The sequence below is a fragment of the Myxine glutinosa genome, chromosome 6 (assembly GCF_964187855.1).
Source record: "Myxine glutinosa chromosome 6, kmMyxGlut1.1, whole genome shotgun sequence".
NCBI lineage: Eukaryota > Metazoa > Chordata > Myxini > Myxiniformes > Myxinidae > Myxine > Myxine glutinosa.
Genome location: NC_136266.1, coordinates 145211899 through 145238979, shown reverse-complemented (window position 1 = coordinate 145238979; position 27081 = coordinate 145211899). Strand labels below are relative to the sequence as shown.

At 48.1% G+C, this 27081-nt stretch overlaps 1 protein-coding gene across 2 annotated transcripts in view; it reads left to right on the top strand.

The window, feature by feature from the left end:
* LOC137429276 (uncharacterized) overlaps positions 1 to 27081 on the top strand; it is a 155546-nt gene that overhangs the window by 88908 nt on the left and 39557 nt on the right. For both annotated transcript variants that reach the window (XM_068119244.2, XM_078780663.1), the window contains 3 exons: positions 1338 to 1527; positions 2304 to 2448; positions 18178 to 18331. In XM_068119244.2, the coding sequence (XP_067975345.2) occupies positions 1338 to 1527; positions 2304 to 2448; positions 18178 to 18331 (489 nt within the window). The remainder of the gene's footprint in view (positions 1 to 1337; positions 1528 to 2303; positions 2449 to 18177; positions 18332 to 27081) is intronic.

Genomic DNA, 27081 nt, shown 5'->3' with positions numbered 1-27081 from the left:
CACACACACACATACACACAGTTCCTTCAGAAAGTATTCACACCTATTGACTTTTTCACATTTTATTGTTGCAACCTGAAATTAAAATATACTAGGGCATGCCCGTACTATATATAAGCTAGGACGTGCCCGTACGTGGGTGCCCGTTCCTTGCCAAAAAAAAAAAAAAAAAAAAATTTATGTAGGGGTGTGTGTGTGTAAACATCCTAGGGCGTGCCCGTACGTGGGTGCAAAAAAACATGCGTGCAAACAACAACAACAAAAAAAAACTTTGAAACCACGTGGCAGTAACGACCACAGAACCCCCCCCCCTATTTACATGAATGGTTTGGTCCATTCACAACGACCACAGAACCCCCCCCTCTATTTACATGCAATGGTTTGGTCCAAAGCGAACGGCTTGCAGTGTTTGGTAAAGAAATCGCCATAGCTCGGTAAGTACTTGTCCGATTAATATGAAACCTTGAAAAGGCACATCCTCGGGTCCCCAGCAATATACCTGGCAAGTTTAAAGTATATCGGACCCGTGGTTGTCGAGAAACAGCGGTCACAGACAAACATACACACATACACACATACACACATACACACATACAAACACACAGAGATTAATGGAATTATAGATAGATAAATTAAGATTTTTTTTGTCGTTGATCTGCACGTAATACCCCATAATGTCAACGTGGAGTTTTTATTTTTGATTTTTTTTTTACAAATTAATTAAAAATGGAAACCTGAAATGTCTCGACTCAATAAGTACTCAACCCCTCTGCTATGCACTCCAAATTGAGCTCAAGTGCATCCAATTTCCTTTGATCATCCTTGAGATGTCTCTCCAACATGATTGGAGTCCACCTGTGGTCAATTCAGTTGATTGGACATGATTTAGAAAGAAACACACCTTTCTGTATAAGGCCCCACAGTTCACAGTTAATGTCAGAGCAGAAACTCCACCATGAAGCCCAAGGAATTGTCCGTAGAGCTCCGAGATATAATTGTGAGGAGGCATAGATCTGTGGAAGGATATAAAGCAATTTCTAGAGAGTTGAAAGTTCCCAAGAGCACATTGAGCTCCATCATTCGGAAATGGAAAGACTATGGAACAACCCAGACTCTTCCTCGAGCTGTACATCCAACCAAACTGAGCAACAGGGAAAGAATGACCTTGGTCAGGGAGGTGACCAAGACCCCATTGATCACCCTGACAGAACTGGAGTTCCTGGCTGAGATGGGAGAACCTGCTGGAAGAGACTCAATGGCTGTATCTTTTCTTCACAGTAGCCGTACACAAAATACGTCCCATATTTCTGACCTCCCATTCCACCTTCACTTTTCAGAGGGACAGGATGCTTGCTGGCGGAGATGGAGCAAGATGGCTGACATTGAAATGTACCCCAATTCTGGCATCAGTCCCAGCATAGACCCTGCGGACTCGAGAAGCCGTGTGTCTGTTGGTGCGGATTTCGGTCCGCTGTCCGGCACCATCTGCCACGTTACACCGACACGGTGCTGCAAAAAAGGCTTCTGGTGAGATCATTACCGCTGCACTTTCACACCTGTATCATCATTCTGTAATTGGGAACTTTGCGACGGATGCACATTTCTGCTTTGCATCGTCACAACCATAAATTGAAAACTGATTATAGGTAATAAAATGAAATGATAATGCCATGATCATCATTTGCCTACGGCTGCTGCTTTGCATCATTGCTGGGAGTGCGAAGGTAGTCCCACAGATGCAGTGCCCCCTGCTGGTTAGGGCAGGAACTTGTAATATTCGACTACTCTCCATGCAGAACACCGTGTGGTCTTTAACGTCCTCCGACGATGTTGATGCCACGTTTAACGTCCATCCAGAGGACGGCACACACATTGATGAATCAACCTGCCTGCGAAACACCAGGATGACAGTTTATAGCTCGGATCGGGATTCGAACCTAGGCTAGACAACTTAGAAGCAAATTGTGTGTACTTCCAGGCCATCCTGCTAGCCCAATGCCAAGATGTGACACTGGGGTTAAAAGTGGAAGGTTTTCCTCTGCACATGTTCATCCTTTTGTGTGTAGTTTTCAGCAATTCACACATTTATTTTTCCAGCCGCGTGTGATTTTCCTGATTCCATAGAAATACATTTTCCCGAAGCCATGGAAAATCTGTTTGGGGATGTGCAGGGGAACTTCTAAATGTATATTCCTCATTGGGTGACTTTCAAATCCAAGCATGACTTATGGTGGCAAATTGGAATAGCGTATTCATGACGGTTTGTCTAATGCTAGTTGACATGTTCTCTCATGGGTTGGTAGTGCACAGTCAAGCAGAAGGCGGACAGAAAATGGAGGATTTCCTTGCCAGAAGTGCCCAAAGGCCTTCAACTGGCGCTCGAACCTCATTCGCCACCAGATGGCACACGATGGTGGGCGGCCCTTCGAATGCGCTGCTTGTGCCAAGGTAAGGCTCAAACAGCTATGTTGAAGTGCTCGGTAGTTTGTAATGCTAATGATTTATTGGTCTGTCGTTCCACGTTCAAAATTCCAGGTTTTTAATCAGAACCAATCTTCTGATTATACAATGACGTCATTTCCATTTTCTGATTGGAGGAAGAGTTTGGAAAGTTGCGGTGCACGGGACAAAAACGTTAGGCGGGAAAGATCGTCAGCTCGGTGGGAAAACCATTACAGGAGGAACAGACGACCTCGGGGATGAGCCAGACCTTTGGAATGGTTGTTGTTGGGGGATTAGTGGGGCGTGAGCTGGTGTGTGCACCCAATAAGGACGCGCTGCGGTGAGTCAAAGGGCATGCCATGACCTCTGCTCCTGGGAACTCCACTTCCAATGAACTTTGCTCCTTCATGTCTCCACCAAATGGTAGGCTTGGTCATAAGCAAGAAGCCTATTGTTTTTGGGGTCAATAGGTCACTAGGTCAACACAGATCAAAGGCCACCCACTTTGTCAAATTTCTAAAATCCTCAATTTTCATCCGATTGACTTGAAATGTTAAGAGGATTTGCAAATATCAACCACCAATTATATTTTAGGTCAACATAGGCCAAAAGGTCAACATAGGCCAGATTTCTAAAATCCTCAATTTTCATCCGATTGACTTGAAATGTTAAGAGGATTTGCAAATATCAACCACCAATTATATTTTAGGTCAACATAGGCCAAAAGGCCAACATAGGCCAGATTTCTAAAATCCTCAATTTTCATCCGATTGACTTGAAATTTGAAGAGGATTTGCATCTCTGGTCACTGAATTCAAACACTATGTATTTTTGAGGTCAACATAGGCCAAGTTTCTAAAATCCTCAATTTTCATCCGATTAACTTGAAATTTGAAGAGGATTTGCATACCAGGTCACTGAATTCAACCAGCAATTTTTTTGAGGACATCATAAGCAAACAACTTATTTTATGGATTTCGCAAGTATCGTGCTGTGCACGACATATTTCTTGTTTTCTTGTTTGTTTGTTTGTTTATCCGGGCGATATCTCAGCCATCCTTTGAGCTGGGAAGCTAAAATTTCGGCAGAATAGTGAGCAACTGCTTTGACAAAAACTGTATTTTATATTTTTTGATTAATCAATTAATTGAATAATTACTAAATTATTATCGATTTTTGAAGTACTTATTTATTTTATTGCACATCTGGACAACATCTCAGTAACCTTTTGTGCTAGGAAGCTGATATTTGGACACGACAATGACCGAGTGATTTGGATATAAAAGGTATATTTTATCTACGAGTGAGGTACCCGTGCTAAGCATGGGTGGGAGGCCAGAAGCAAACAGCTCCGTCCGCCCCATCCTTCCCAAAAACAGACAATGCAGAAACGGTGAATGGTAAAGCATGAAACCAATAAATTCCACATTCCTGTAGCACCTTCAGTCGCACGCCAGACATGGACAGCAGGTTCGTGAAGGGCTTCCATGAAAAACGTACCCGTTGGCAAACAAACGGGTACGTTTGTTACATACACAGTCAATGGCGAATCTGCATATGGCGATCCGCGAATTCATGTTTAGAAAGTAGAAACCGTCACGGCATTTCGTCATTAACTTGAACTTGATATCTCTTTTTTTCATTCCAAATAGCATAACTCCAATCACAAATTAAATAACATTAATATAAAAAATAAACTTTTAACAACATTCGTGACACAAACAAATATTTAAATCCTGATGTGAAGTTCCGTACGGTTGGGTGAATACAATTATGAATTCAAAATCGTAATTGTATTCACTCAATTCCAATCATCAATTGATACTTTAACAAAATACTGAGTTTGTGGCGTCCGAGGCCAAAGATCAATTCTAGCGCCCCACAGGCACTTGCATAGTCAATAATTTATATTGGGGGGGGGGGGGGGGGAGCTCTAAGCCTTCTCAACAGGATCAGCAGCAGAGGTGAGCTCTCCTACTCTTTCCAAAGAACACCATGGGATCTTTAACATTCGCCAACTAATTATGAAGCTTTCTTTGGCTAGAAGAGCATGGGAGGAGTCAATTTGTTTTTATAATCCTAGCCACCTGGGGTAAATCATTGGGTGAGAGCTGATCGGTTATTCCCTGAATTCACATGTGAGAGATGTAGGTGGGTCTTTGTTTTTATTTGTAGGTTGACAGCTCGACATTTTCACATGGTACAAACCTTGGTCCTTCCGCTTCCGGTTATGCCGGCGAGGTTACGTTTTTTCGAAGCTGTCCACGCTCTCCACGCTATCAAAGTTAAGTAATTGTTCCCGTTTGTATTTTTGTCAAAACAGTATTTATTTTACGGTGTGTGTACCTACAGTGTGTCACTAGGAAGATTCTCAGTGTAAATCGTTCACACCTGCATAAAATCATCGGTTATTTAGTGCCGCGTTTTTTTCAGCCGAGTACTTTAAGTTTCCTACGTTGAGGCTTTGTTTTTCTCTCAGCGGTCGATTGTGGTCCATTTACTTTCGTTCTCTCAGTTTTTCCCAGTCTTTTCACCCCATACGTCCTTGTTTAAAATCGTAACTGAAAAATAAAAAATAAATAAATTTCCTTCTTTGTTCTTGTTCGTTCGTTCGTTCTTCGACCACATGTTTCACCCCCATTTCTCCAGATAGTTTTCACTGTTTAGTTTTAAAATGTTTAAACTTTCCCCTGAAGTGCTGTATTCTGTCGTATATTATAACACATTTTTCTTCTTCTTCTTTAAAAGGTTGCTTTTGACTTGCTCACCAAATCTCTTCATTTCAAAAAAAATAATTCCATCTCTTAAAGTTCCTCCTTCCTACATTCCCTAAACTCACCTGAATTCCACCCCTCCTCCAACGTTTTCAAACGTATCTCTGACTCGAAAATCACAAGAAACTCTTTTTTGCAATCAATGTTCATTTCCCATTAATCATACACTTTCTAAAATCCAAACTCACACCTCCCCTCATAATCTTCCCCATCACCCATCTCTTTCAAATCTCTCCCCCCCCCCCCCCCCCTTGCCCCTTCCCTCCTAAACTCCCCCATCACCAATCCCTTTCAAATCCCCCCTCACCCCTCCCCTCCCAAACTCCCCCTTTGCCCCTCCCCTCCTAATCTCCCCCATCACTCATCCCTTTCAAATCTCCCCCCTTGACCCTTCCCTCCTAAACTCCCCCCTCACCCCTCTCCTCCTAAACTCACCCCTCAACCCTCCCCTCCTAAACTCCCCTCTCAGCCCTCCCCTCCTAAACTCCCCCCTCGCCCCTCCCCTTCAAATCTCCCCACCCTCCTTTTTTCTCCAATTCTCCCCTCTCACCCCTCCTCCTCAAAGCGTCATCCCTGCTTCTTCTCCCTTCCAACTCTCACCTCCATCTCCACCAAGCTTCTTCCTCGCTCTGCCCCCCCCACACCCCCTCAAACAACACCTCACTGTGCCTCACCCAATCACCATCAAACCTTTTGTCCACCCCATCCTTCCCTTTCTCCAAGCTACACTGAAATCTCTGACACACTATCAACAGCTCTCCCTACCTCTTCCTCCTCTTCCATATCTTACCCTACTCCTCCCCACCCCTCCACCCCCCCCCCCCCACTCCCCCATGTTCTGTATCCGATGCTCCCTCTTTATGAACGGTATGGACCTCAAACATCCAGGGCCTTCGCTCAAACTTGACTGATCTCTCCATACAGGTTGTTTCTGACAAACCAGACTTGATCTGCTTAACAGAAACTTTCCTCCTTCATGGTGTCTCTGATTCCTTAATATCTCTCCCGGGTTACTCCCTCCTCCGGTGTGATAGACCTGAGCCTCGTCCTGAAGGTGGGGTTGCCATCTTTATCAAAAACTCTCTTCCTCAATCGCCCTGCACTGCCCTCTCTCCACCTCACCCCCAGGAGTACCTCTGGCTACAGCTTCCCCTTCACTCACACCTTTTGTTCATATGTGTGTTGTATCGTCCACCAAACAGTGATGACTCCATCTACATCTCGCTGTCTGATAATATGGACCAACTTCTATATACTCATCCCAACTCTCTCTTCCTCATATGTGGTGATTTCAATTGTCACCATGCCAGTTGGCTGAGGGTGGGTACCTCTCTCACCAGCCATGGCTCCTCAGCAAAGGACTTCTGCGACTCATTGGAACTGACACAATCTATCAATTTCCCGACCCGGATCTCAGTCAATGGAACATCTTCTCTTCGAGACTTGGTTATGACGAACTTCCCTGCAAATGTCCGCTGCTCTTCTTCTGCTCCAAGCGGCTCCTCTGATCATGTGCTTGTCAAAGTGGACATCTCTCTGACCACTTTCAGAGAGCCTCCTCAGCGGCGATGAGTCTGGCATTTCACTCAGGCCAACTGGCACGGTCTTCAAGCAGCCATCAATCATCTGGACTGGTCTCCCATCTCTACCGCCTCTGACATCAATTCATCCTGGGAAATCTTCCAAAGTAAATTGCTCTCTCTCATGCACAGATTTATCCCATCTCGTCTTCAGTTGTCATACCCTTCCACCCGTCCATGGTACACGGAATCTTGTGGTGAGGCAGTTGTCCAGATACATCTTGCCTTCGCCTCCTGGAAAGCAAATCCAACGGAAGGAAACCTTATTTCCTATCACAAAGCCCGAAACAAGTGTGTGTCCACCCTCAGGAGAGCCAGGAAACAATATCTCTCCACTCTCAAGACTGAACTCTCAAACCTGTCTCCCTCTTCCAAATCCTGGTGGCGTCTGGTCAAATCTGTTTCTGGTGTTTGTTCTCCCTCCATCCCCTCCCTTATCTCAAATGGCTACACAGCTGACTCCGCACGTGAAAAAGCTGAATGCTTCAACTCTGTGTTTGCCTGAAAATCTTGTGTCCAACCCATCCCTCCATGTACCCACCGTACCCAGTCATACCCAGCTGCTCCTGGACTCTGTTTCCTTTTCTCCTCACAAGGTGGAGAAGTTTCTGTCAATCCTTGACTCTGATTCTGCAACTGGACCAGACGGTATCAGCCCACGAGTCCTAAAATCCTGCTCTACCGCTCTTTCACTGCCTCTCTATGTTCTCTTCACCCTCGCTTTTGCTCCAGGTCATCTGCAATCAGCTTGGAAATCAGCCAACTTCACCGCTTTATACAAAAAATGTGCAAAAACAGATCCTTGCAACGACAGACCAATCAGCCTTCTCCCAATTATCAGCAAAGTGATGGAATCCATCATTGCTTCAGATATCAAATCTTTCCTCTACTCCAATGGCTTGCTCGCTGATCATCAATGTGGATTCAGACCAGGTCACTCTACTCTGGACATGCTGCTTCTGCTGTCTCAACAATGGATGGAGGTCCTCAATGCCAAACAGGAAATTAGAGCTGTCTCCCTTGACATATCACATGCCTTCGATACGGTCTGGCACCCCGCTCTGCTCACCAAACGCTTCTCCTATGGCATCCATGGAAATCTCCACTCGTGGCTTGCGGACCTCCTCTCTGGTCATAGTCAACTTGTGGCCCTGAATGGGTTTCTCTCATCTCCCCTTCCTGTTCAGGCTGGAGTTCCCCAAGGCAGTGTTCTGGGCCCTGTGCTTTTTCTGGTCTTCATCAAGGATCTCACAGCTGTAAGGACGAAGGACGGGAACAGTGTTGAGTTTGAGGTGAAGGTGGGAGTGCATCAGGGGTCGGTACTAAGTCCACTACTATTTGTAGCTGTGATGGAGGTGCTCGCTCAGAACGTAAAGGAGGGTTTACCGTGGGAGTTGTTGTATGCAGATGATCTGGTGTTGATTGCGGAAAGTATGGATGGACTGAAGGAAAAGATGAACAAGTGGAAGGAATGTATGGAGACAAAAGGTCTGAACGTGAATATAGGAAAGACAAAGGTGATGGCAAGTGGTAAAGCATGTGGTGAGGTGGATAGAACTGGGAAGTGGCCATGTGCTGTGTGCAGGAAGGGTGTCGGAGTGAACTCCATTCAATGTGCAATTTGCGCTGAGTGGGTTCATCAAAAACGTCGTGGTCTGAGATGGTCATTAACCAGTGTGGCAGCTTCATTCAAATGTAAGGTGTTCACAGAGGGAGCTGCAGATGGAGGAAATGTTGAGTTGGATCTTGGAAACGGCGTGAAGCTGGAAGGTGTGAAAACATTTTGCTACCTCGGAGACATGCTGAATGGAGAAGGTGGATCAGCCTCGGCAACGGTTGCAAGAGTGATATGTGCATGGAAGAAGTTTCGGGAACTGAGTGGCGTACTGATGAGGAGGGGAGTGTCGTTGAAGCTGAAGGGAAAGGTGTATGCTGCATGTGTGAGAAGTGATATGATTTATGGGAGCGAGACATGGGTAATGAACGTAGAGCAGCAACGAAGGCTGGAAAGGGTGGAAATGCGAATGGTTCGGTGGATGTGCGGAGTATCGTTGAGAGAGAGGAAGACAAATGATGATTTGCGAAAGATGATGGGAATAGAGCCTGTGATTGATGCTGTGAAGAGGAACAGTTTGAGATGGCTTGGTCATGTGTTGAGGAAGGATGAAAGTGACTGGTTGAGAAGAGTGATGGAAATGAATGTAGAAGGAAGTCGAGGATGGGGAAGACCGAGAAAGACTTGGCTAAAGATGGTGGAAGAAGAAATGCGGGCAAGGGGGTTAACAAGGAGATATGCAGAAAATAGTGCAAAATGGAGAAGATTGTCATGGGGATGGGAAAATGGCCTTAACATGCATGTTGTTGTTGTTGTATCAATGATCTCTCTGACTTTTGAAAATCCTCTCTATCTCTTTGCTGATGACTCTACTCTCTGTCGCTCCATTCCTCATCCCTCAGATCGGCAGTCTGCAGCCTCCTCACTCTCTGCAGACCTGGACCAAATCACAGACTGGTCAAATAAGTGGAACATGTCTTTCAATCCTGACAAATCTCACACTGTTACTATGTCTCTCCAAAAAGACCGACTGGACAACCCTCCCATCTACTTTCTGAACAATCCTTTCCAAGAAGTTCTGTCACTCAAGCTTTTGGGTCTCACTATCTGCCATGATCTTTCCTGAGAAAACCACATCTCCAATCTGGCCTCCAAAGCCAGTCGCCGACTGGGCATCCTCCATCGTGCGAAGTCCTTCCTTGGCACACCTGAGCTCCTCACCACATACAAGGCTTTCATCCACAACTCAATGGAATACTGTTCTCCCCTCTGGGCTGGTGCTCCTGCCTCACACCTAGCTTGTCTTCAAGCTGTTGAAACCAAAGCTTTCAGAATCATTGGAATCTCCCGTGATGAAGCTAACTCCAAGGGCCTTTCACTCACTCACCGCAGGCATGTAGGTGGTCTCTCTGTCTTCTGCGGACTCCTATCTGGCCTCGCTCCCCCAGCTCTATCTGTGCTCTGTGTGCCAAAGTATTCCTACAGGTCACACAATATCTGCCAGTAACCCTCTTCTGGTGAAATTGCCAAAATCAAGACTCTCGGCTCACCTTCACTCCTCCATTCTTCTTTTCTCCCGCCTCTGGAACAAACTCCCTCACTCTCTTCAATCCCACTCCTCCCTCCAGGTCTTTAAAACGGCTGTTCACCACCATCTCTTGTCTTCCCCCATCCAAAACTTTGATCTCTTCTACCCCCGTTAATTCATCCCAGAGCCACTTTTGTTTTTTTTTTGAAATCCCGACTTCTTTCTTTCCTGGAAGTTCTGGCAGTGTCCATGTGTTTTATACCTTTCCCACCCCTCCCCCGCCTTCCCATGTCTCCTCCCCCCAAGCCCTCTCCCTCCCACGGATCTTCCGTTGTCCCTGTTCTCTGCTGTTGTACTTGTTTGCTTCCCTCTCTCTCCCCATCTTGTCTCCCTCTCCCTTTATTGTATGTTTTGTGTATCCCATTGTCCTTTTTTGTGATTGATGTTAGCTCTTTCACGAGCCTCGATGTTGTACACAAAAAAATAATAATAATTTTTTAAAACCTCGATGGTACACGTTTCTGTCTACGCTGTCGCTAATGACTCACCAATAAGCGATGTCACCGGTCCGGCAGCTGAAGGTGTGTAGCATTGGGTTTCTCTTCTGTGTCCTATGTGTAAATGTTGACTCTGGGAAGAGTTTGAAAAACCATTAGCCTTCATGGTTGCAGTTATGCAGCTTTCTTCAGCTAGAAGAGCATGGGAAGAGTCAGTTATATATATATATATATATATATATATATATATATATATATATATATATATATATATATATACATATATATATATATATTGTCACGTGTCTACCCTGTTGTGAACACTGCAGTGTGACGGATGGCCAACTGAGCTTTAACTCTGAGTCATATACCCAAACTATGGCGGTGTTATCTCTTCAGCATGCGTGGGGGGTCGTGGAGGGCAGCGAGGACAACTGTACTGCCGGATGCAAAGAGGGTTATCCAATTTCCACAAACAAATAAACGGACAAGACAAGGAATTGAAAGTCAACAAAGAATTGGTTTAATAAAAATAAATGCCAGGATAACAGAACTGTATGGTAAAACTGATTCCTAAATTGAGGCGCCCCCACATAGACTCATATACAATGCAAGGGGATGATAAAATAATGAAATTAACAAAATGTAGTATGGTGCATTTGCCTGATGCTCAGCTCCGGCGTCCTTGGCCATCTGGGGTCGTCACAGGTCCCGCGTTCCTCCACGGGAACACGCGTGTTGGCGCAAAGTAGTTCACCGCTAGCCGCTGACGTGAAGTGAACAAGCCAGGCTCTCCCTCGTCCTTCTTGCTCGGCTGCACCGAGCCCCGATATTCCTCTCAGGCACACACAGCACCAAGCACAGCCGTCACAAAGCCAGCACCAAGAAGAGACAAGAGAAGAATGCGTTCGCCTTTCCCACAGCCCGGAACAGGGAGAGCGAAAATGCAACCAGGACAAGAGAGATCAAATAATAAGCGCGACTGTTCGTAATGAATGTCAGAACCAAGAGAGCGACAGGGACGTGCGACTGCTTGTTATGAAAGGCAGTGCAGAAGAGAGCGAAAATGGCGGTGCTCTGCCTTTTTGTCCCTGGCACTAGAATGTTCTTTCTGACGTCACACGCACCAACGCTGCACCATCGCATAGCTCTATGGCCGTCCTGACCAATCGTTCCTCTCTGGGCGGGGCCTCACGGCCTTTATTGATGCCCCTGGAGATTACTCGGCTGGGTGGCATCAGTGGTAGTTTTCGGATCCGGTCGACGATCACTCTATTTCATTTAAGGGCTGATCGCATGGCTGGTGTAAGTGTCATAAGGAACAAAGGGAAAAATACAGAAGCGACTACACACAGGGAATCTACCCTTATACCACAACTAATTCGCATAGCTCCACCCCTCGCATGGAGACAAATATACACTTATGTGACATCCGGGCCTGCTTAGTTACATTGATTTGTCTACACGGCATACGGAGCACGCTACCCGATACAATTCTATCTGTACTAAGGTATTTCATTACATACCCCCACAAACGTAACACGATATATATACAGTGCATTCAGCAGGTATTCAGACCCCTTCACTTTTTTCACATTTTGTTATGTTGCAGCCTTATGCTGAAATCGTTTAAATTCATTTTTTTTCTCTCATCAATCTACACTCAATACCTCATAATGACAAAGAGAAAACAGGATTTTAGAAAGTTTTGAAAATTTATTTTAAAAAAAAAACTGAAATATCACATTTACATAAGTATTCATACCCTTTGCTATGACACTTGAAATTTAGCTCAGGTGCCTCCCATTTCTCTTGATCATCTTTGAGATGTTTCTCCACCTTGATTGGAGTCCACCTGTGGTAAAATCAATTGATTAGACATGATTTGGAAAGGCACACACCTGTCTATATAAGGTCTCACAGCTGACAATGCAGATCAGAGCAAAAACCAAGCCATGAGGTCGAAGGAACTGCCTGCAGAGCTCAGAGACAGCATTGTGTCGAGGCACAGATCTGGGGAAGCCTACAAAAAAATCTCTTCTGCATTGAAAGTTCCCAAGCGCACAGTGGCCTCCATAATTCTTAAATGGAAGAAGTTTGGAACAACCAGGACTCTTCCTAGAGATGGCCGCCCGGCCAAACTGAGCAATCGGGGGAGAAGGGCTTTGCTAATAGAGGTGACCAAGAACCCGATGGTCACTCTGGCTGACCCCCAGAGATCCTGTGTGGAGATGGGAGAAACTTCCAAAAGGCCAAGCAGCACTGCAAGACTCCACCGATCTGGGCTTTATGGCAGATGGCCAGACGGAAGCCTCTCCTCAGTGAAAGACAGTTTTCACTGACAGACGAAAGCCTCTCCTCAGGTTTTTCTTTTAAATAAATTTGCAAAACTTTCTAAAATTCTGTTTTGTCTTTGTCATTATGGGGTATTGAGTGTAGATTGATGAGGGAAAAAAATGAATTTAAACGATTTCAGCATAAGGCTGCAACATAACAAAATGTGAAAAAGTGAAGGGGTCTGAATACTTTCTGAATGCACTGTATATATATATATATCAAATGAATCCATTTTTAGTTCTCCAACCTTTAATGAGCAAACAAATAAGTGCTCGATGTTTCGATCAGCAACACGGATAAACGTGCATCCACTGACCTTTCTGAAGAGTAAAGCAAAACAACTCTATACCCTCCTTTATATAAGGGAAAAAGGGGGTGGGGACACTGAACCACCAATCAATGCCCTTCTGGAACAACTCGTGGCATTCAAGTTTAAACCGCACATGAAAACCGTTGCACCACTGAAACCACACCTTGGGATGTCACATCAAAACACCCGTTAAATCACACGTTGAATCAAACAAAACGTAGCATAATTCAAATAAATCGAAGAAAAATAGACAACATGATTAGTAATAATTTATATGTTTGGTGACGCAGTTTCCCTGGTATGTTTCCGCATGAGAGGACCAAAAGCTGGTGGTAAATCCAACACCTCCCTCTGTGAGCGATACCACAGACTTCTCCACATGCCATGCCTCCAAAATCCTCCTTCTTCGTTTACTGGGGGTTGCCCCCAAAATGCTGGCATTATCCCATAGGGGAACATGGCCAGCCTTAAGTCCATGTTTGGCAATGGCAGACCTCTTTGGAAAGTTGCACTCAAAGGCCTTGCGGTGCTCATTGACACGTTGTCGTAATGTTCTCCCTGTCTCACCAATATATTCAGCCCAACAAACACAGGGAACCCTGTATACCACCCATGCCCAGTCATTCCTTGGAAGCTTATCCTTAACATGCATTAGTGCCCGTTTCATGGTGAACAAAGGTTTGTAACTTACCCTCACACCTGCCAATTTTAACACTCTGCCAATCCTTTGGGACACCCCCGGCACAAAAGGCAAAACACAATAACCTGTTGGTTGTACCTGTGTGAAAGACCTGTGGTGAGGCTTCGCCAAGATCGCATCCCTTTTTGGTAATAATCTGTCCGGGTAGCCATTGGTCTTCAGCACATCTTGGAGATATTTTACCTCTCTCCTTTTATCTTTGATTGTCGATGGTAAATCATGTGCTCTTTTAAGGAGGGTGTGCACAACAGCTCGTTTGTGGTCCATGGGATGGCAAGAGTAACATAGTAACATGCAGTCACGTGAAAAAGTAAGTACACCCCATGTAAAGTTTTGACTTTTTCAACATATTTAAACATACAGCTAAATGATCTTCATTTAAACAATATTGATAGATAAAGGTGATCGAATTGAACAAAAAACAATGAAAAATTGACTTTGCAATAATTTATTCAACAAAAAATTAACAGAGATGCCATTTCCTTCTGTGGAAAAAGTAAGTACACCCTTGGCTCCAATAGGTGGTATTGCCCACTTTGGCAGAAATAACCTCAAGTAGGCGTTTCTTATAACTGTCTACCAGTCTCTGACATCGACTGGGAGAAATTTTTGCCCACTCCTCCATGCAGAATTCTTTCAGCTGTGCGATGTTTAAGGGGTTTGTTGCATGCACAGTTCGTTTCAAATCCCCCCACAACATCTCGATGGGATTTACATCCGGGCTTTGACTTGGCCATTCCAGAACCTTCCATTTCTTTCTTTTCAGCCATTCCATGGTGGATTTACTGGTATGTTTAGGGTCATTGTCATGTTGCAAGGTCCGCCTTCGGTTGAGCTTCAACTTTCTGACAGATGGCCTCACATTATCCTCAAGCACCCTCTGGTACAATGAAGAATTCATAGTGGATTATATGATGGTGAGCTGCCCAGGCCCTGATGCAGCAAAGCTGCCCCAAACCATAATATTTCCACCACAATGCTTTACAGTTGGTATCAGGTTCTTGTGGTCAAATTATGTCTTTGGTTTTCGCCAAACATGTCTTCTGGTACTGTGGCCAAATAGCTCTACCTTTGACTCATCTGTCCAGAGCACATTGTTCCAGAAGTGCTGGTCTTTGCCTAGGTGTTCATTGGCAAACTTTAGTCTTGCCCTGATGTTCTTTCTGGACAGCAACGGTTTCCTCCTGGCACACCTCCCATGTAGATCAAATTTGTGCAGCCTCTTTCTAATGGTAGACTCGAGCACTTTGACATCAACAGTGGCAAGAGCTACCTGCAGGTCCCGTGATGACATTCTGGGGGTCTTAGAGACTTCTTTCAGCATCTTGCGGTTTGCTCTCGGGCTGAACTTGCTGGGGCAGCCTGGCCTGAACAAGTTGGCAGTTGTTTGGAATCTTCTCCAGTTGTAGATGATCTTCCGGACAGTCGAATGATTGATTTCAAATTGTTTGGAGATCTTTTTAAATCCCTTCCCAGACTCGTAGGCATCTATAACCTTCTTCCTGAAGGCCTCAGAGAGCTCTTTTGATCTAGGCATGGTGACGCCGCACGCTTCAACAACAAAGAGCAAACCAAACCAAATGTCTGAGGTTTAAATAAGACAGGTTCCTCCGAGATCATCTCTAATGATGTCCTAATCATTTGCACCTGAGCCGGTGCACCTGATTCAAATTTTAGGTAATTTAAGCAGTGATAAATGTCGGGTTGTACTTACTTTGTCCACATTCACAATTTGCATATATGTTTATTTAAATTATACAATGGACTACAAAATGTAAATGTTTCATGATATTTGTTATATTATATCACCTTTATCTATCAATATTGTTGAAATGAAGATCAAATAGCTGTATGTTGAAATATGTTGAAAAAGTCAAAACTTTACATGGTGTGTACTTACTTTTTCACATGACTGGACATGAGTCTATTAGGAAGACCTTTCCTTCCATAATTTTCACCTTGAAAAGGAACGGAATGAATCAATCGCCTTCCTGGACACCTGGGTGACAAGGGGTCCAAGAGGAAATTTGAACATCACTGTTTACAGGAAACCCACTCACACTGACCGGTACTTGGATTTTGACTGTTGCCATCCCATGGACCACAAACGAGCTGTTGTGCACACCCTCCTTAAAAGAGCACGTGATTTACCATCGACAATCAAAGATAAAGTCGAGAGGTAAAACATCTCCAAGATGTGCTGAAGAACAATGGCTCCCCGGACAGATTATTACCAAAAAGGGATGCGATCTTGGCGAAGCCTCACAACAGGTCTTTCACACAGGTACAACCAACAGGTTATTGTGTTTTGCCTTTTGTGCCGGGGATGTCCCAAAGGATTGGCAGAGTGTTAAAATTGGCAGGTGTGAGGGTAAGTTACAAACCTTTGTTCACCATGAAACGGGCACTAATGCATGTTAAGGATAAGCTTCCAAGGAATGACTGGGCAGGGGTGGTATACAGGGTTCCCTGTGTTTGTTGGGCTGAATATATTGGTGAGACAGGGAGAACATTTAGACAACATGTCAATGAGCACCGCAAGGCCTTCGAGTGCAACTTTCCAAAGAGATCTGCCATTGCCAAACATGGTCTTAAGGCTGGCCACGTTCCCCTATGGGATAATGCCAGCATTTTGGGGGCAACCCCCAGTAAACGAAGGAGGAGGATTTTGGAGGCATGGCATGTGGAGGGGTCTGTGGTGTCGCTCACAGAGGAGGTGTTGGATTTACCACCAGCTTTTGGTCCTCTCATGCGGAAACATACCGGGGAAACTGCGTCACCAAACATATAAATTATTACTAATCATGCTGTTTATTTTTCTTCGATTTATTTGAATTATGCTACGTTTTGTTTGATTCAACGTGTGATTTAACGGTTGTTTTGATGTGACATCCCAAGGTGTGGTTTCAGTGGTGCAACGGTTTTGATGTGCGGTTTAAACTTGAATGCCACGAGTTGTTCCAGAAGGGCATTGATTGGTGGTTCAGTGTCCCCACCCCTTTTTCCCTTATATAAAGGAGGGTACAGAGTTGTTTTGCTTTACTCTTGAGAAAGGTCAGTGGATGCACGTTTGTCCGTGTTGCTCATCGAAACGTCGAGCAGTTGTTTGTTTGCTCATTAAAGGTTGGAGAACTAAAAATGGATTCATTTGATCTTAATCCCAACCGCAAGTCATTACTTTATATACATACATATATATATATATATATATATATATATATATATATATATATATATATATATATATATATATATATATATATATATATATATATATATATATATGCATGCAGTTATGGATTCACCTGAGGGGTGATTACAAGGGGAGTTGATCTCCTTGATCACACTCTTGAAGCCACCGGCTCCACAGATAATTCTGTGGTATGACAGGTTTTTAAACAACCAGAGATACGATCCGAGACGTTTTATTTAGGTAAAGTCCAGTGTGTGGGGTAAAGTCCAATAAAATGTTCTTATTGGTAAAGTCCAATAATATATACATGTGTGTGGGGTGGGGGGTGTAGCCTTTTTCATCTGTCTATGTGAATAATTAGATGCACGCCTCTTCTTCATTCGCATGTAGCACAAGACTGCAGGGTAGCATCATTGGCTGAGGGTGTGGCTGTGCTGCTGATGTCATGCCATTCCTCTCTGCTGGTTCGGGCAGGAATTTTGAATTTGTTCATGGTGTTGGTGATATCTCGCCTACTCTTCACAAAGGACATGATGGGATATTTAGCATCCAACAACTAATTCTGGAAGACGGGATTCTCAGTTTAATGAGGGACGGCAGACACATTGATGAATCGCCTTTGAAATTGTTACCTCTGCCACTAATGGTGGACAGAGGTTATGTTTTCACCCTAGTTTGTCTGTCTGCAAGCAGGATATCTCAAAAAGTTATTGACGGATTCGCACGAAAACGAAATCGTTTGGACAAATTGGGTTTCTGATAAGGAGACGAATTTATTTGATTTTTGTGAAGATCTGGATCCGGGTCCGGATACGAGAATTTTTTTTAAAACATTTATTCTTCACCATTGAGAGATGGGGTCAAGAATGATGTCTGCCATGATATTTCGAAAGGTTGTGTATGGGGTTATGATGAAACTAGGTGGAGGATTTGAGTATGTGACAAGCACAAGCCGATTCGATTTTGGTCCAGGACAGGATGCAGGCCCGGCCTATCAGTGGGGTCCAAAACTTAAACTGTTCAGCATGGCGGAGGTTTGCTCTCCACCAAATGCCAATCTAGTTGGGAAATAATTCAGAGTCAGACTCCTCTTTGCTCGGCATGCTACCACTGAACTGTTTTGCTCACCAAACCTGCCCTACTTTTCAAGGTGGTTATTTCACATGTGGATCCATGTGGTGCATGTGGAGTATGCATGTCAGTGCAATTCGAATGTATAATTATTTATTAGATTTTCTCTGTCTCCTCTACCGTTCTTCAGGCATTCACTGACCCATCAAACCTGCAGCGGCACTTTCGATCACGGCACGGTGGAGCACACAGTCACTCTTGCGGTGACTGTGGGAAGAGCTTTGCGACAGCTTCCGGTTTGAAACAGCATCGACATGTCCATAGCAGTGTCAAGCCATTTCGTTGTGAGCCAATTTTTTTTAACAAAAAAATGATTGCTTGTTATACCTGGTGTGGAAAAAATACAAAAGTAAAACATTTACAATTAAAAAAATTAAAATTAATAAAAAAATTATTATTTAATAATTAATTATTTTATTAATTTTATAATAATAATATAATAATAAAATATTATTATAATATTTATAATTTAAATTATAATATTTATTATTATAATATTAATTTATAATTAAATAATATTTTAATTTATTTATTTAATAATAATAATAACATTTATTATATTTTATTATTTTATTAATAAATTAAAATTAAAATTTTAACAATTTTAAAAAAGTAAAAAATTTACAAAAAGTAAAATAAGTTCTGATTACAGTTTGGAAACATCCCTTTATTAGGCACTAACCATTGTGGCAGCAATTTACTATCCGGGTATTTACTAACCAGAAACAGCAAAGAGCTTATATTAGGTTCGCGGTTTTGGTTGCTTTATATACAGACTTGGCATTTAATATGGAATATTTTTTTTGTGGGGGTGATCTTACTTTTCAAGATGACTTAGAACCAAAAGTTCATTGTAATTATGTTGAAAATTATTCGATTTTGTTAGTGTGACCTAAAAATATATATAATACCATCTCTTACAGTTCCTCCTTTCTACATTCCCTAAACTATCCAGAACTCCACCCCTCCTTCAGTGTCCTCAAACGTATTTTTGACTCGAAGGTCTCAAACTCATTTTGCAAAAAATGTTCGTTTCCCATGAATCGTACACTTTTCAAAATCCAATCTCACCCCTCCCCTCCAAATCCTCCCCATCACCCATCCCTTTCAAATCTCCCCCCTTGCCCCTTCCCTCCCCTCCCTCCTAAACTCCCCCCACACCCCTCCCCTCCGAGACTCTCCCTCGCTCCTCCCCTCCTAGACTCCCCTCTCACCCCTCCTCCTCAAAGCATCCTCCCTGCTTCTTCCCCCTTCCAACTTTCACCTTCATCTCCCCCAACCTTCTGCCTCGCTCTTCCCCCTCCTCAAATAACACCTCACTGTGCCTCACCCAATCTCCATCAAACCTTTTGTCCACCCCATTCTTCCCTTTCTCCAAGCTATTCTGAAATCTCTGACACACCTTCAACAGCTCTCCCTACCTCTTCCTCCTCTTCCACATCTTACCCTACCCCTCCCCCCCCCCCCCCTGTTCTGGACCCGATGCTCCCCCTTCCTCTTCATTAACGGTATGGACCTCAAACATCCGGGGCCTTTGCTCAAACTTGACTGATCTCTCCATACAGGTTGCTTCTGACAAACCAGATGTGATCTGCTTAACAGAAACTTTCCTCCTTCATGATGTTGAAGGAGCTGGGGCTCCCACGTCGATCGGAAGAATGGACGCGACAAAAAGCTGGAATTCATCCGAGTTGCTTTATTCAAACCAAACACTCAGGCACTCTGAAAAGCCCGTTTATCGGGCAGCAATATATATACATATTATCCCGGAGCGTTTGCCCAGGAAAGGCGAGAGGGGGCGTGGCCCAGCGTCCCGACCGAGGCCTGGCAAGTTGAGTGCGGGCCTGCCCGGGCGTCCTGGACGAGCCCGGCATGGTGATCGCTCCGCGTCCTTGATAGGTGCAAGGCGATTGTGAAAACCCAGCGGTAGCCGCTACACACGTCCCCCCAGAATCGACTTGCACCCGGCAGGGTCAATTTGAGGGGGGTCCTGATGACCCGGCCGAAGCGACCCCTGGCGGGTCGTGGGAGGGGGTCCGGTGTGGTGGTGGGCGGTCGTGTGGGGGGGCACAGTGGACGGGGGGCAGCCTCGCCGCGGCGGAAAGGCCACCCGTGGTGGGTGGTCGACGTCCACGTGCGCCGGCTTGAGGCGGTCCACCGCAATCCGGTCCGACCTGCCGCCGATGTCGATGACGAACGACTTGTCGTCCCGTCGCAGCACCCGGAAGGGCCCGTCGTACGGCGGCCGGAGTGGCCCCCGATGTGCGTCGTGACGCACAAAAACATACTCCGCTGTGCGAAGTGCTGGGGGGACGTAGGACTGGGGGTCACCGTGGTGGGATGTTGGCACGGGGGCAAACCGTCGGGCGGCCTCCTGGAGGTCCGAGCGCTGGTGAGCTGCGGACCAGGGACTGGTAGCATCGGGCACGAATTCGCCCGGGACGCGTAGCGCCTGGCCATAGACAAGCTCGGCGGTGGATGCCTGGAGGTCCTCCTTGGGGGCCGTGCGGAGGCCCAAAAGGACCCACGGCAGCCGGTCGGCCCAACCGCCGTCTTGAAGGCCGGCCATGAGCGCGGCCTTCATGGAGCGGTGGAATCGCTCGCACAACCCGTTTGCTTGGGGGTGGTAGGCCGTAGTACGGTGGAGCTTGACCCCCAGGTTGCGGGCGACCGCGCCCCACAGCTCGGAGGTGAACTGTGGTCCGCGGTCTGACGAGATGTCCGCCGGTGCGCCGAAGCGGGCGACCCAGGTGGCGATGAAAGCCTGCGCCACGTCGGCGGTGGTGGTGGAGATGAGGGGAACGGCCTCCGGCCACCTGGTGGTCCTGTCCACCATGGTGAGCAGGTGTGTGAACCCCCGTGACGGGGGGAGGGGGCCCACCAGATCCACGTTGACGTGGTCGAAACGTCGTTCGGGCACGGTGAAAGGTGCCAGCGGGGCCTGGGTGTGTCGGTGGACCTTGGCCCGTTGGCAGGCCGTGCAGGTGCTGGTCCAATCGCGGACGTCCCGACGAAGGCCGTGCCAGCCGAATCGCGCCGACACCAGCTTCTGGGAAGCTTTCCGGCCCGGGTGGGAAAGGCCGTGGAGGGAGGCGAAGATGCGGCGTTGCCAGGTGACGGGCACGATGGGGCGAGGCTGGCCTTGGGAGACGTCGCAGAGCAGGACAGTGTCCGCGAAGGGGATGTCGGCCAGGCGGAGGCCCGTGTCCGCCGCCCGGAGGGCTTGCACCGTGGTGTCGGTGGTTTGGTCCGCCGCCATAAGCGCAAAGTCCACGCCCAGGTGGACCGCGTTCGCGCTGGCCCGGGAAAGACAGTCGGCCACGGCGTTGTTTTTGCCGGCGACGTGCCGGATGTCCGTGGTAAACTCCGACACGGCGGAGAGGTGGCGCTGTTGGCGGGCCGACCACGGCTCCGTGACCTTGGCCATGGCGTAAACCAACGGCTTGTGGTCGACGAACGCCGTGAAAGGTCGGCCCTCCAGGAGGTGGCGGAAATGGCGGACGGCCAGGTGTAGACCGAGGAGCTTCCGGTCAAACGTGCTGTATTTGAGCTCGTTCGGCCGGAGCTGCCGGCTGAAAAAAGCGAGTGGCTGCCAAACCCCGTTCACCCATTGCTCATGTACGGCGCCCACCGCGTAGTTGGAGGCATCCGTGGTGAGGGCGATGGGAGCGTTGAGCACCGGGTGAGCGAGCAGTGTTGCGTCGGCGAGGGCCCGCTTTGAGCTTTGGAAGGCCGCATCCATTGCTGCGGACCAGGCAATGTCGTGCTTGGCCGGCTTGCCCCGGAGGGCTTCGTAGAGGGGCCGCATGAGTTGAGCAGCGCGGGGCACGAAGCGGTGATAAAAATTCACCATTCCCAGGAATTCCTGCAGGGCCTTTATGGTGCGAGGACGCGGGAACGTGGTGATGGCCTCGACCTTGGTTGGCAGCGGCACGGCCCCGTTCTTGGTGATGTGGTGGCCCAAAAAATCAATGGCCGTCATGCCGAAGTGGCATTTGGCCGGGTTGACGATGAGGCCGTGCTCGCTGAGGCGCCCGAACAGTGTTCAGAGGTGGAGGAGGTGCTCGGCCCGGGACGTGCTGGCGACGAGGATGTCATCCAGGTAAACGAAAAGGAACGGCAGGTCACGCAGCACGCCGTCCATCAAGCGCTGGAACGCCTGAGCCGCGTTCTTGAGACCAAACGGCATCCGCAAGAATTCGAATAAGCCGAACGGCGTGATGACTGCCATTTTAGGGACGTCGGCCGCCCTGACAGGTACCTGGTGATATCCCCGTATGAGATCAATTTTCGAAAAAATGACCCGTCCCGCCAGACGGGCGGAGAAGTCTTGGATATGCGGGATCGGGTACCTGTCGGGGGTGGTAGCGTCATTGAGACGGCGGTAGTCGCCACACGGGCGCCATCCACCCCCCGGCTTTGGCACGATGTGCAGTGGCGAGGCCCACGCGCTATCGGAGCGCCGCACGATGCCGAGGTGCTCCAACGCGTCAAATTCGGCCTTCGCCACGGCGAACTTGGCTGGGTCGAGGCGGCGGGCCCTGGCATAGACCGGCGGGCCCGTGGTTGGTATGTGGTGCTCGATCCCATGCCGTACTGCGACGGCCGAAAACGTCGGCCGCGTGAGGGCCGGGAACTCCGTGAGCAGGCGAGCAAACTCGTTCGCCGCCGGGACGGCGCATGCCAGCTCGGTCGGCGCGGAGCTGCTCAATGTGCATACCAGGGAGCTGAAGGTTTCGGCGTTGATTAAACGACGCCGTTGGACGTCCACCAGCAGTCCGTGTGCGCAGAGGAAGTCGGCGCCTAGCAGAGCCATGGGCACGTTTGCGGTTACAAACATCCAAGCAAAGCGTTGGCCGCCGAAGCAGAGGGTGACGTTGCGCGGGCCGAAGGTGCGGATGGTCGATCCGTTGGCCGCAACCAAGGAGGGGCCGCAAACTGCGGATTGCCTGTCCTGGTCAGAGGCGGGTATGACGCTCAGTTGGGCGCCGGTGTCGCACAGGAAGCGCCGTCCGGACGCTTTATCCATGATGAACAGTAAGTTGCCCGTGTGGCCGGCGCTCATGGCTGGTAATGAACGCCGGCCCGGCCGTTTCCCGGCCTGCCGAAGGTGCACGGGGGTCGGCATGTCTGGGCCTTCTGTCCGAACCTGGCATGATAGTAACACCACGCTTGGTCAGGTGGAGGCCCCGGTCGTCGTGCTGGAGGTGGTCGGCTCGGTGTAGCGGCCGCCAATTGCGTCGGCAGTTCGGTCGTCGACCGTGCCAGGTGCTCGGGTGCCATGGGTGTTGCGTCGGACGGCGGTGGGTCCCATGTCGCCGCTGCGATGCGCTGACCTGCGGCGGAGATCTTGTCGGCTTCTCTGGCAAGGGCCCAGGGATCTGTGATCGTCGTGCTTGCCAGGGCGAGGCGTACCGGGTTAGGCAGCTGACGGAGGAACAGCTCCCGGAACAGGAATGCCGGAGAGTGCTCGCCGAGCAGTGAAAGCATGTAGTCCATTCGCTCGGAAGGGCGCGTGTCGCCGAGCTCGGGCAGGTCGAGCAGGCGCCGTGCGCGTTCCGCCGATGGGAGGGCGAAAGCGTCGAGGAGAAGCTTCTTAATCGCGCCGTATTTGTCAGCGGCTGGCGGGCTCTCGAGGAGGCTCAGGGCGCGGGCCGCGGTGGCCGAACCGAGCGCTGCTACCACATGGTGGAAGCGGGTGTTGTCGGCCGTGATGCCTCGCAGGGCGAACAGGGAATCCGCCTGTGCGAACCAAACCGCCGCGTGAGCCTCCCAGAAGGTAGGCAGTTTAAGGGCGACTGCCGTGTCCATGTCGGTAGGTCACCAATGAAGAAGCTGGGGCTCCCACGTCGATCGGAAGAATGGAGGCGACAAAAAGCTGGAATTCATCCGAGTTGCTTTATTCAAACCAAACACTCAGGCACTCTGAAAAGCCCGTTTATCGGGCAGCAATATATATACATATTATCCCGGAGCGTTTGCCCAGGAAAGGCGAGAGGGGGCGTGGCCCAGCGTCCTGGCTGCGGCCTGGCAAGTTGAGGGCGAGCCTGCCCGGGCATGCCCGGGCATGCCCGGGCGTCCCGACCGAGGCCTGGCAAGTTGAGCGCGGGCCTGCCCGGGTGTCCTGGACGAGCCCGGCATGGTGATCGCTCCGCGTCCTTGATAGGTGCAAGGCGATTGTGAAAACCCAGCGGTAGCCGCTACAATGTCTCTGATGCCTTGGTATCTCTCCCAGGTTACTCCCTGCTCCGGTATGATAGACCTGAGCCTCGTCCTGGAGGTGGGGTTGCTATCTTTATAAAAAAACTCTTCCTCACTCGACCTCCACTGCCCTCTCTCCACCTCACCCCCAGGAATACCTTTGGCTACGGCTTCCCCTTCGCTCCCACCTTTTGTTCATATGTGTGTTGTACCGTCCACCAAACAGCGATGACTCCATCTACATCTCGTTGTCTGATAATATGGACCAACTTCTATCTACCCATCCCAACTCTCTCTTCCTCATATGTGGTGATTTCAATTGTCACCATGCCAGTTGGCTGGGTGTGGGTACCTCTCTCACCAGCCATGGCTCTTCAGCAAAGGACTTCTGCGACTCACTGGGACTGACACAATCTGTCAATTTCCCGACCCGGATCTCAGTCAACGGAGCATCTTCTCTTCTGGATTTGGTTATGACAAACTTCCCTGAAAATGTCTGCTGCTCTTCTTCTGCTCCAATCGGCTCATCTGATCATGTGCTTGTCAAAGTGGACATCTCTCTGACCATTCTCAGAGAGCCTCCTCAGCATCGACGAGTCTGGCATTTCACTCAGGCCAACTGGCACGGTCTTCAAGCAGCCATCAATCATCTGGACTGGTCTCCCATCTCTACCGCCTCTGACATCAACTCATCCTGGGAATTCTTTCAAAGTAAATTGCTCTCTCTCATGCACCGATTTATCCCATCTCGTCTTCAGTTGTCATACCCTTCCTCCCGTCCATGGTACACGGAATCTTGTGGTGAGGCTATTGCCCTGAAACAACTTGCTTTCGTCTCCTGGAAAGCAAATCCAACGGAAGGAAATCTCATTTCCTTTCACAAAGCCCGAAACAAGTGTGTGTCCACCCTCAGGAGAGCCAGGAAACAATATCTCACCGTTCTCAAGACCGAACTCTCTTATCTGTCTCCCTCTTCCAAATCCTGGTGGCGTCTGGTCAAATCTGTTTCTGGTGTTTGTTCCCCCTCCATCCCCTCCCTCACCTCAAACGGCTTAACGGCTGACTCCGCACGTGAAAAAGCTGAATGCCTCAACTCTGTGTTTGCCTCTAAATCTTGTGTCCCAAACCCATCCCTCTCTGTACCCACCGTACCCAGTTGTACCCAGCTGCTCCTGGACACTGTGTCCTTTCCTCCTGACAAGGTGGAAAAGTTTCTGTCAACCCTCGACTCTGATTCTGCAACTGGTCCTGACGGCATCAGCCCATGGGTCCTAAAATCATGTGCTTCCACTCTTTCACTCCCTCTTTCTGTTCTCTTCACCCTCTCTTTTGCTCAAGGTCATCTGCCATCTGCTTGGAAATCAGCCAACATCACCGCTTTGCACAAAAAAGGTGCAAAAACAGATCCCAGCAACTACAGACCAATCAGCCTTCTCCCAATTATCAGCAAAGTCATGGAATCCATCATTGCTTCAGATATGAAATCTTTACTCTTCTCCAATGGCTTGATCTCTGATCATCAATTTGGTTTCAGACCTGGTCACTCTACTCTGGACATGCTGCTTCTGCTTTCTCAAGAATGGATGGAGGTCCTCAACACCAAACAGGAAATTAGAGCCGTCTCCCTTGACATTTCACGTGCCTTCGATACGGTCTGGCACCCTGCCCTGCTCACCAAACTCTCCTCCTTTGGTATCCATGGAAATCTCCACGCATGGCTGGCGGACTTCCTCTCTGGTCGTAGTCAACGTGTGGCCCTGAATGGGTTTCTCTCATCTCCTCTTCCTGTTCAGGCTGGAGTTCCCCAAGGTAGTGTTCTGGGCCCTGTGCTTTTTCTGGTCTTCATCAATGATCTCTCTGACTCTCTTGAAAATCCTCTCTATCTCTTTGCTGACGACTCTACTCTCTGTCGCTCCATTTCTCATCCCTCAGATCGGCAGTCTGCAGCCTCCTCACTCTCGGCAGACCTGGACAAAATCACAGACTGGGCAAACAAATAGAACATGTCTTTCAATCCTGATAAATCTCACACTCTTACGATGTCTCTCCGAAAAGACCGACTGGAAAACCCTCCCATCCACTTTCTGAATAATCCTCTCCAAGAAGTTCTGTCACTCAAGCTTTTTGGTCTCACTATTTGCCATGATCTTTCCTGGGAAAACCACATTTCAAATCTGGCCTCCAAAGCCAGTCGCCGACTGGGCATCCTCCGTCGTGCGAAGTCCTTCCTTGGCACACCTGAGCTCCTCACCACATACAAGGCTTTCATCCGCAGCTCTATGGAATACTGCTCTCCCCTCTGGTCTGGTGCTCCTGCCTCACACCTAGCCCGTCTTCACGCTGTTGAAACCAAATTGTTCAGAATCATTGGAATCTCCCGCGATGAAGCTAACTCCAAGGGCCTTTCACTCACTCACCGCAGGCAGGTTGGTGGTCTTTCCATCTTCTACCGACTCCTCTCTGGCCTTGCCCCCCCAGCCCTCTCTGGGCTCTGTCCCCCAAATATTCCTACAGGTCGCACAAGATCTGCCTGCAACCCTCTTATGGTTAAACTGCCAAAATCAAGACTTTCTGCTCACCTTCACTCCTTCATTCCTCTTTTCTCCCGCCTCTGGAACAAACTCCCTCACTCTCTTCAATCCCACTCCACCCTCCAGGTCTTTAAAACAGCTGTTCACCACCATCTCTTATCCTCCCCCATCCAAAACCTTGATCTTTTCTACCCCTGCTAATTTCGGTCCCCTTGTGTTTTATACCTCTCCCCCCCACCCCCCCTCCCCTTCCCACGCCTCCTGCCCCCAAGCCCTCTCCCTCCCACACTTCTCCCTGCTCT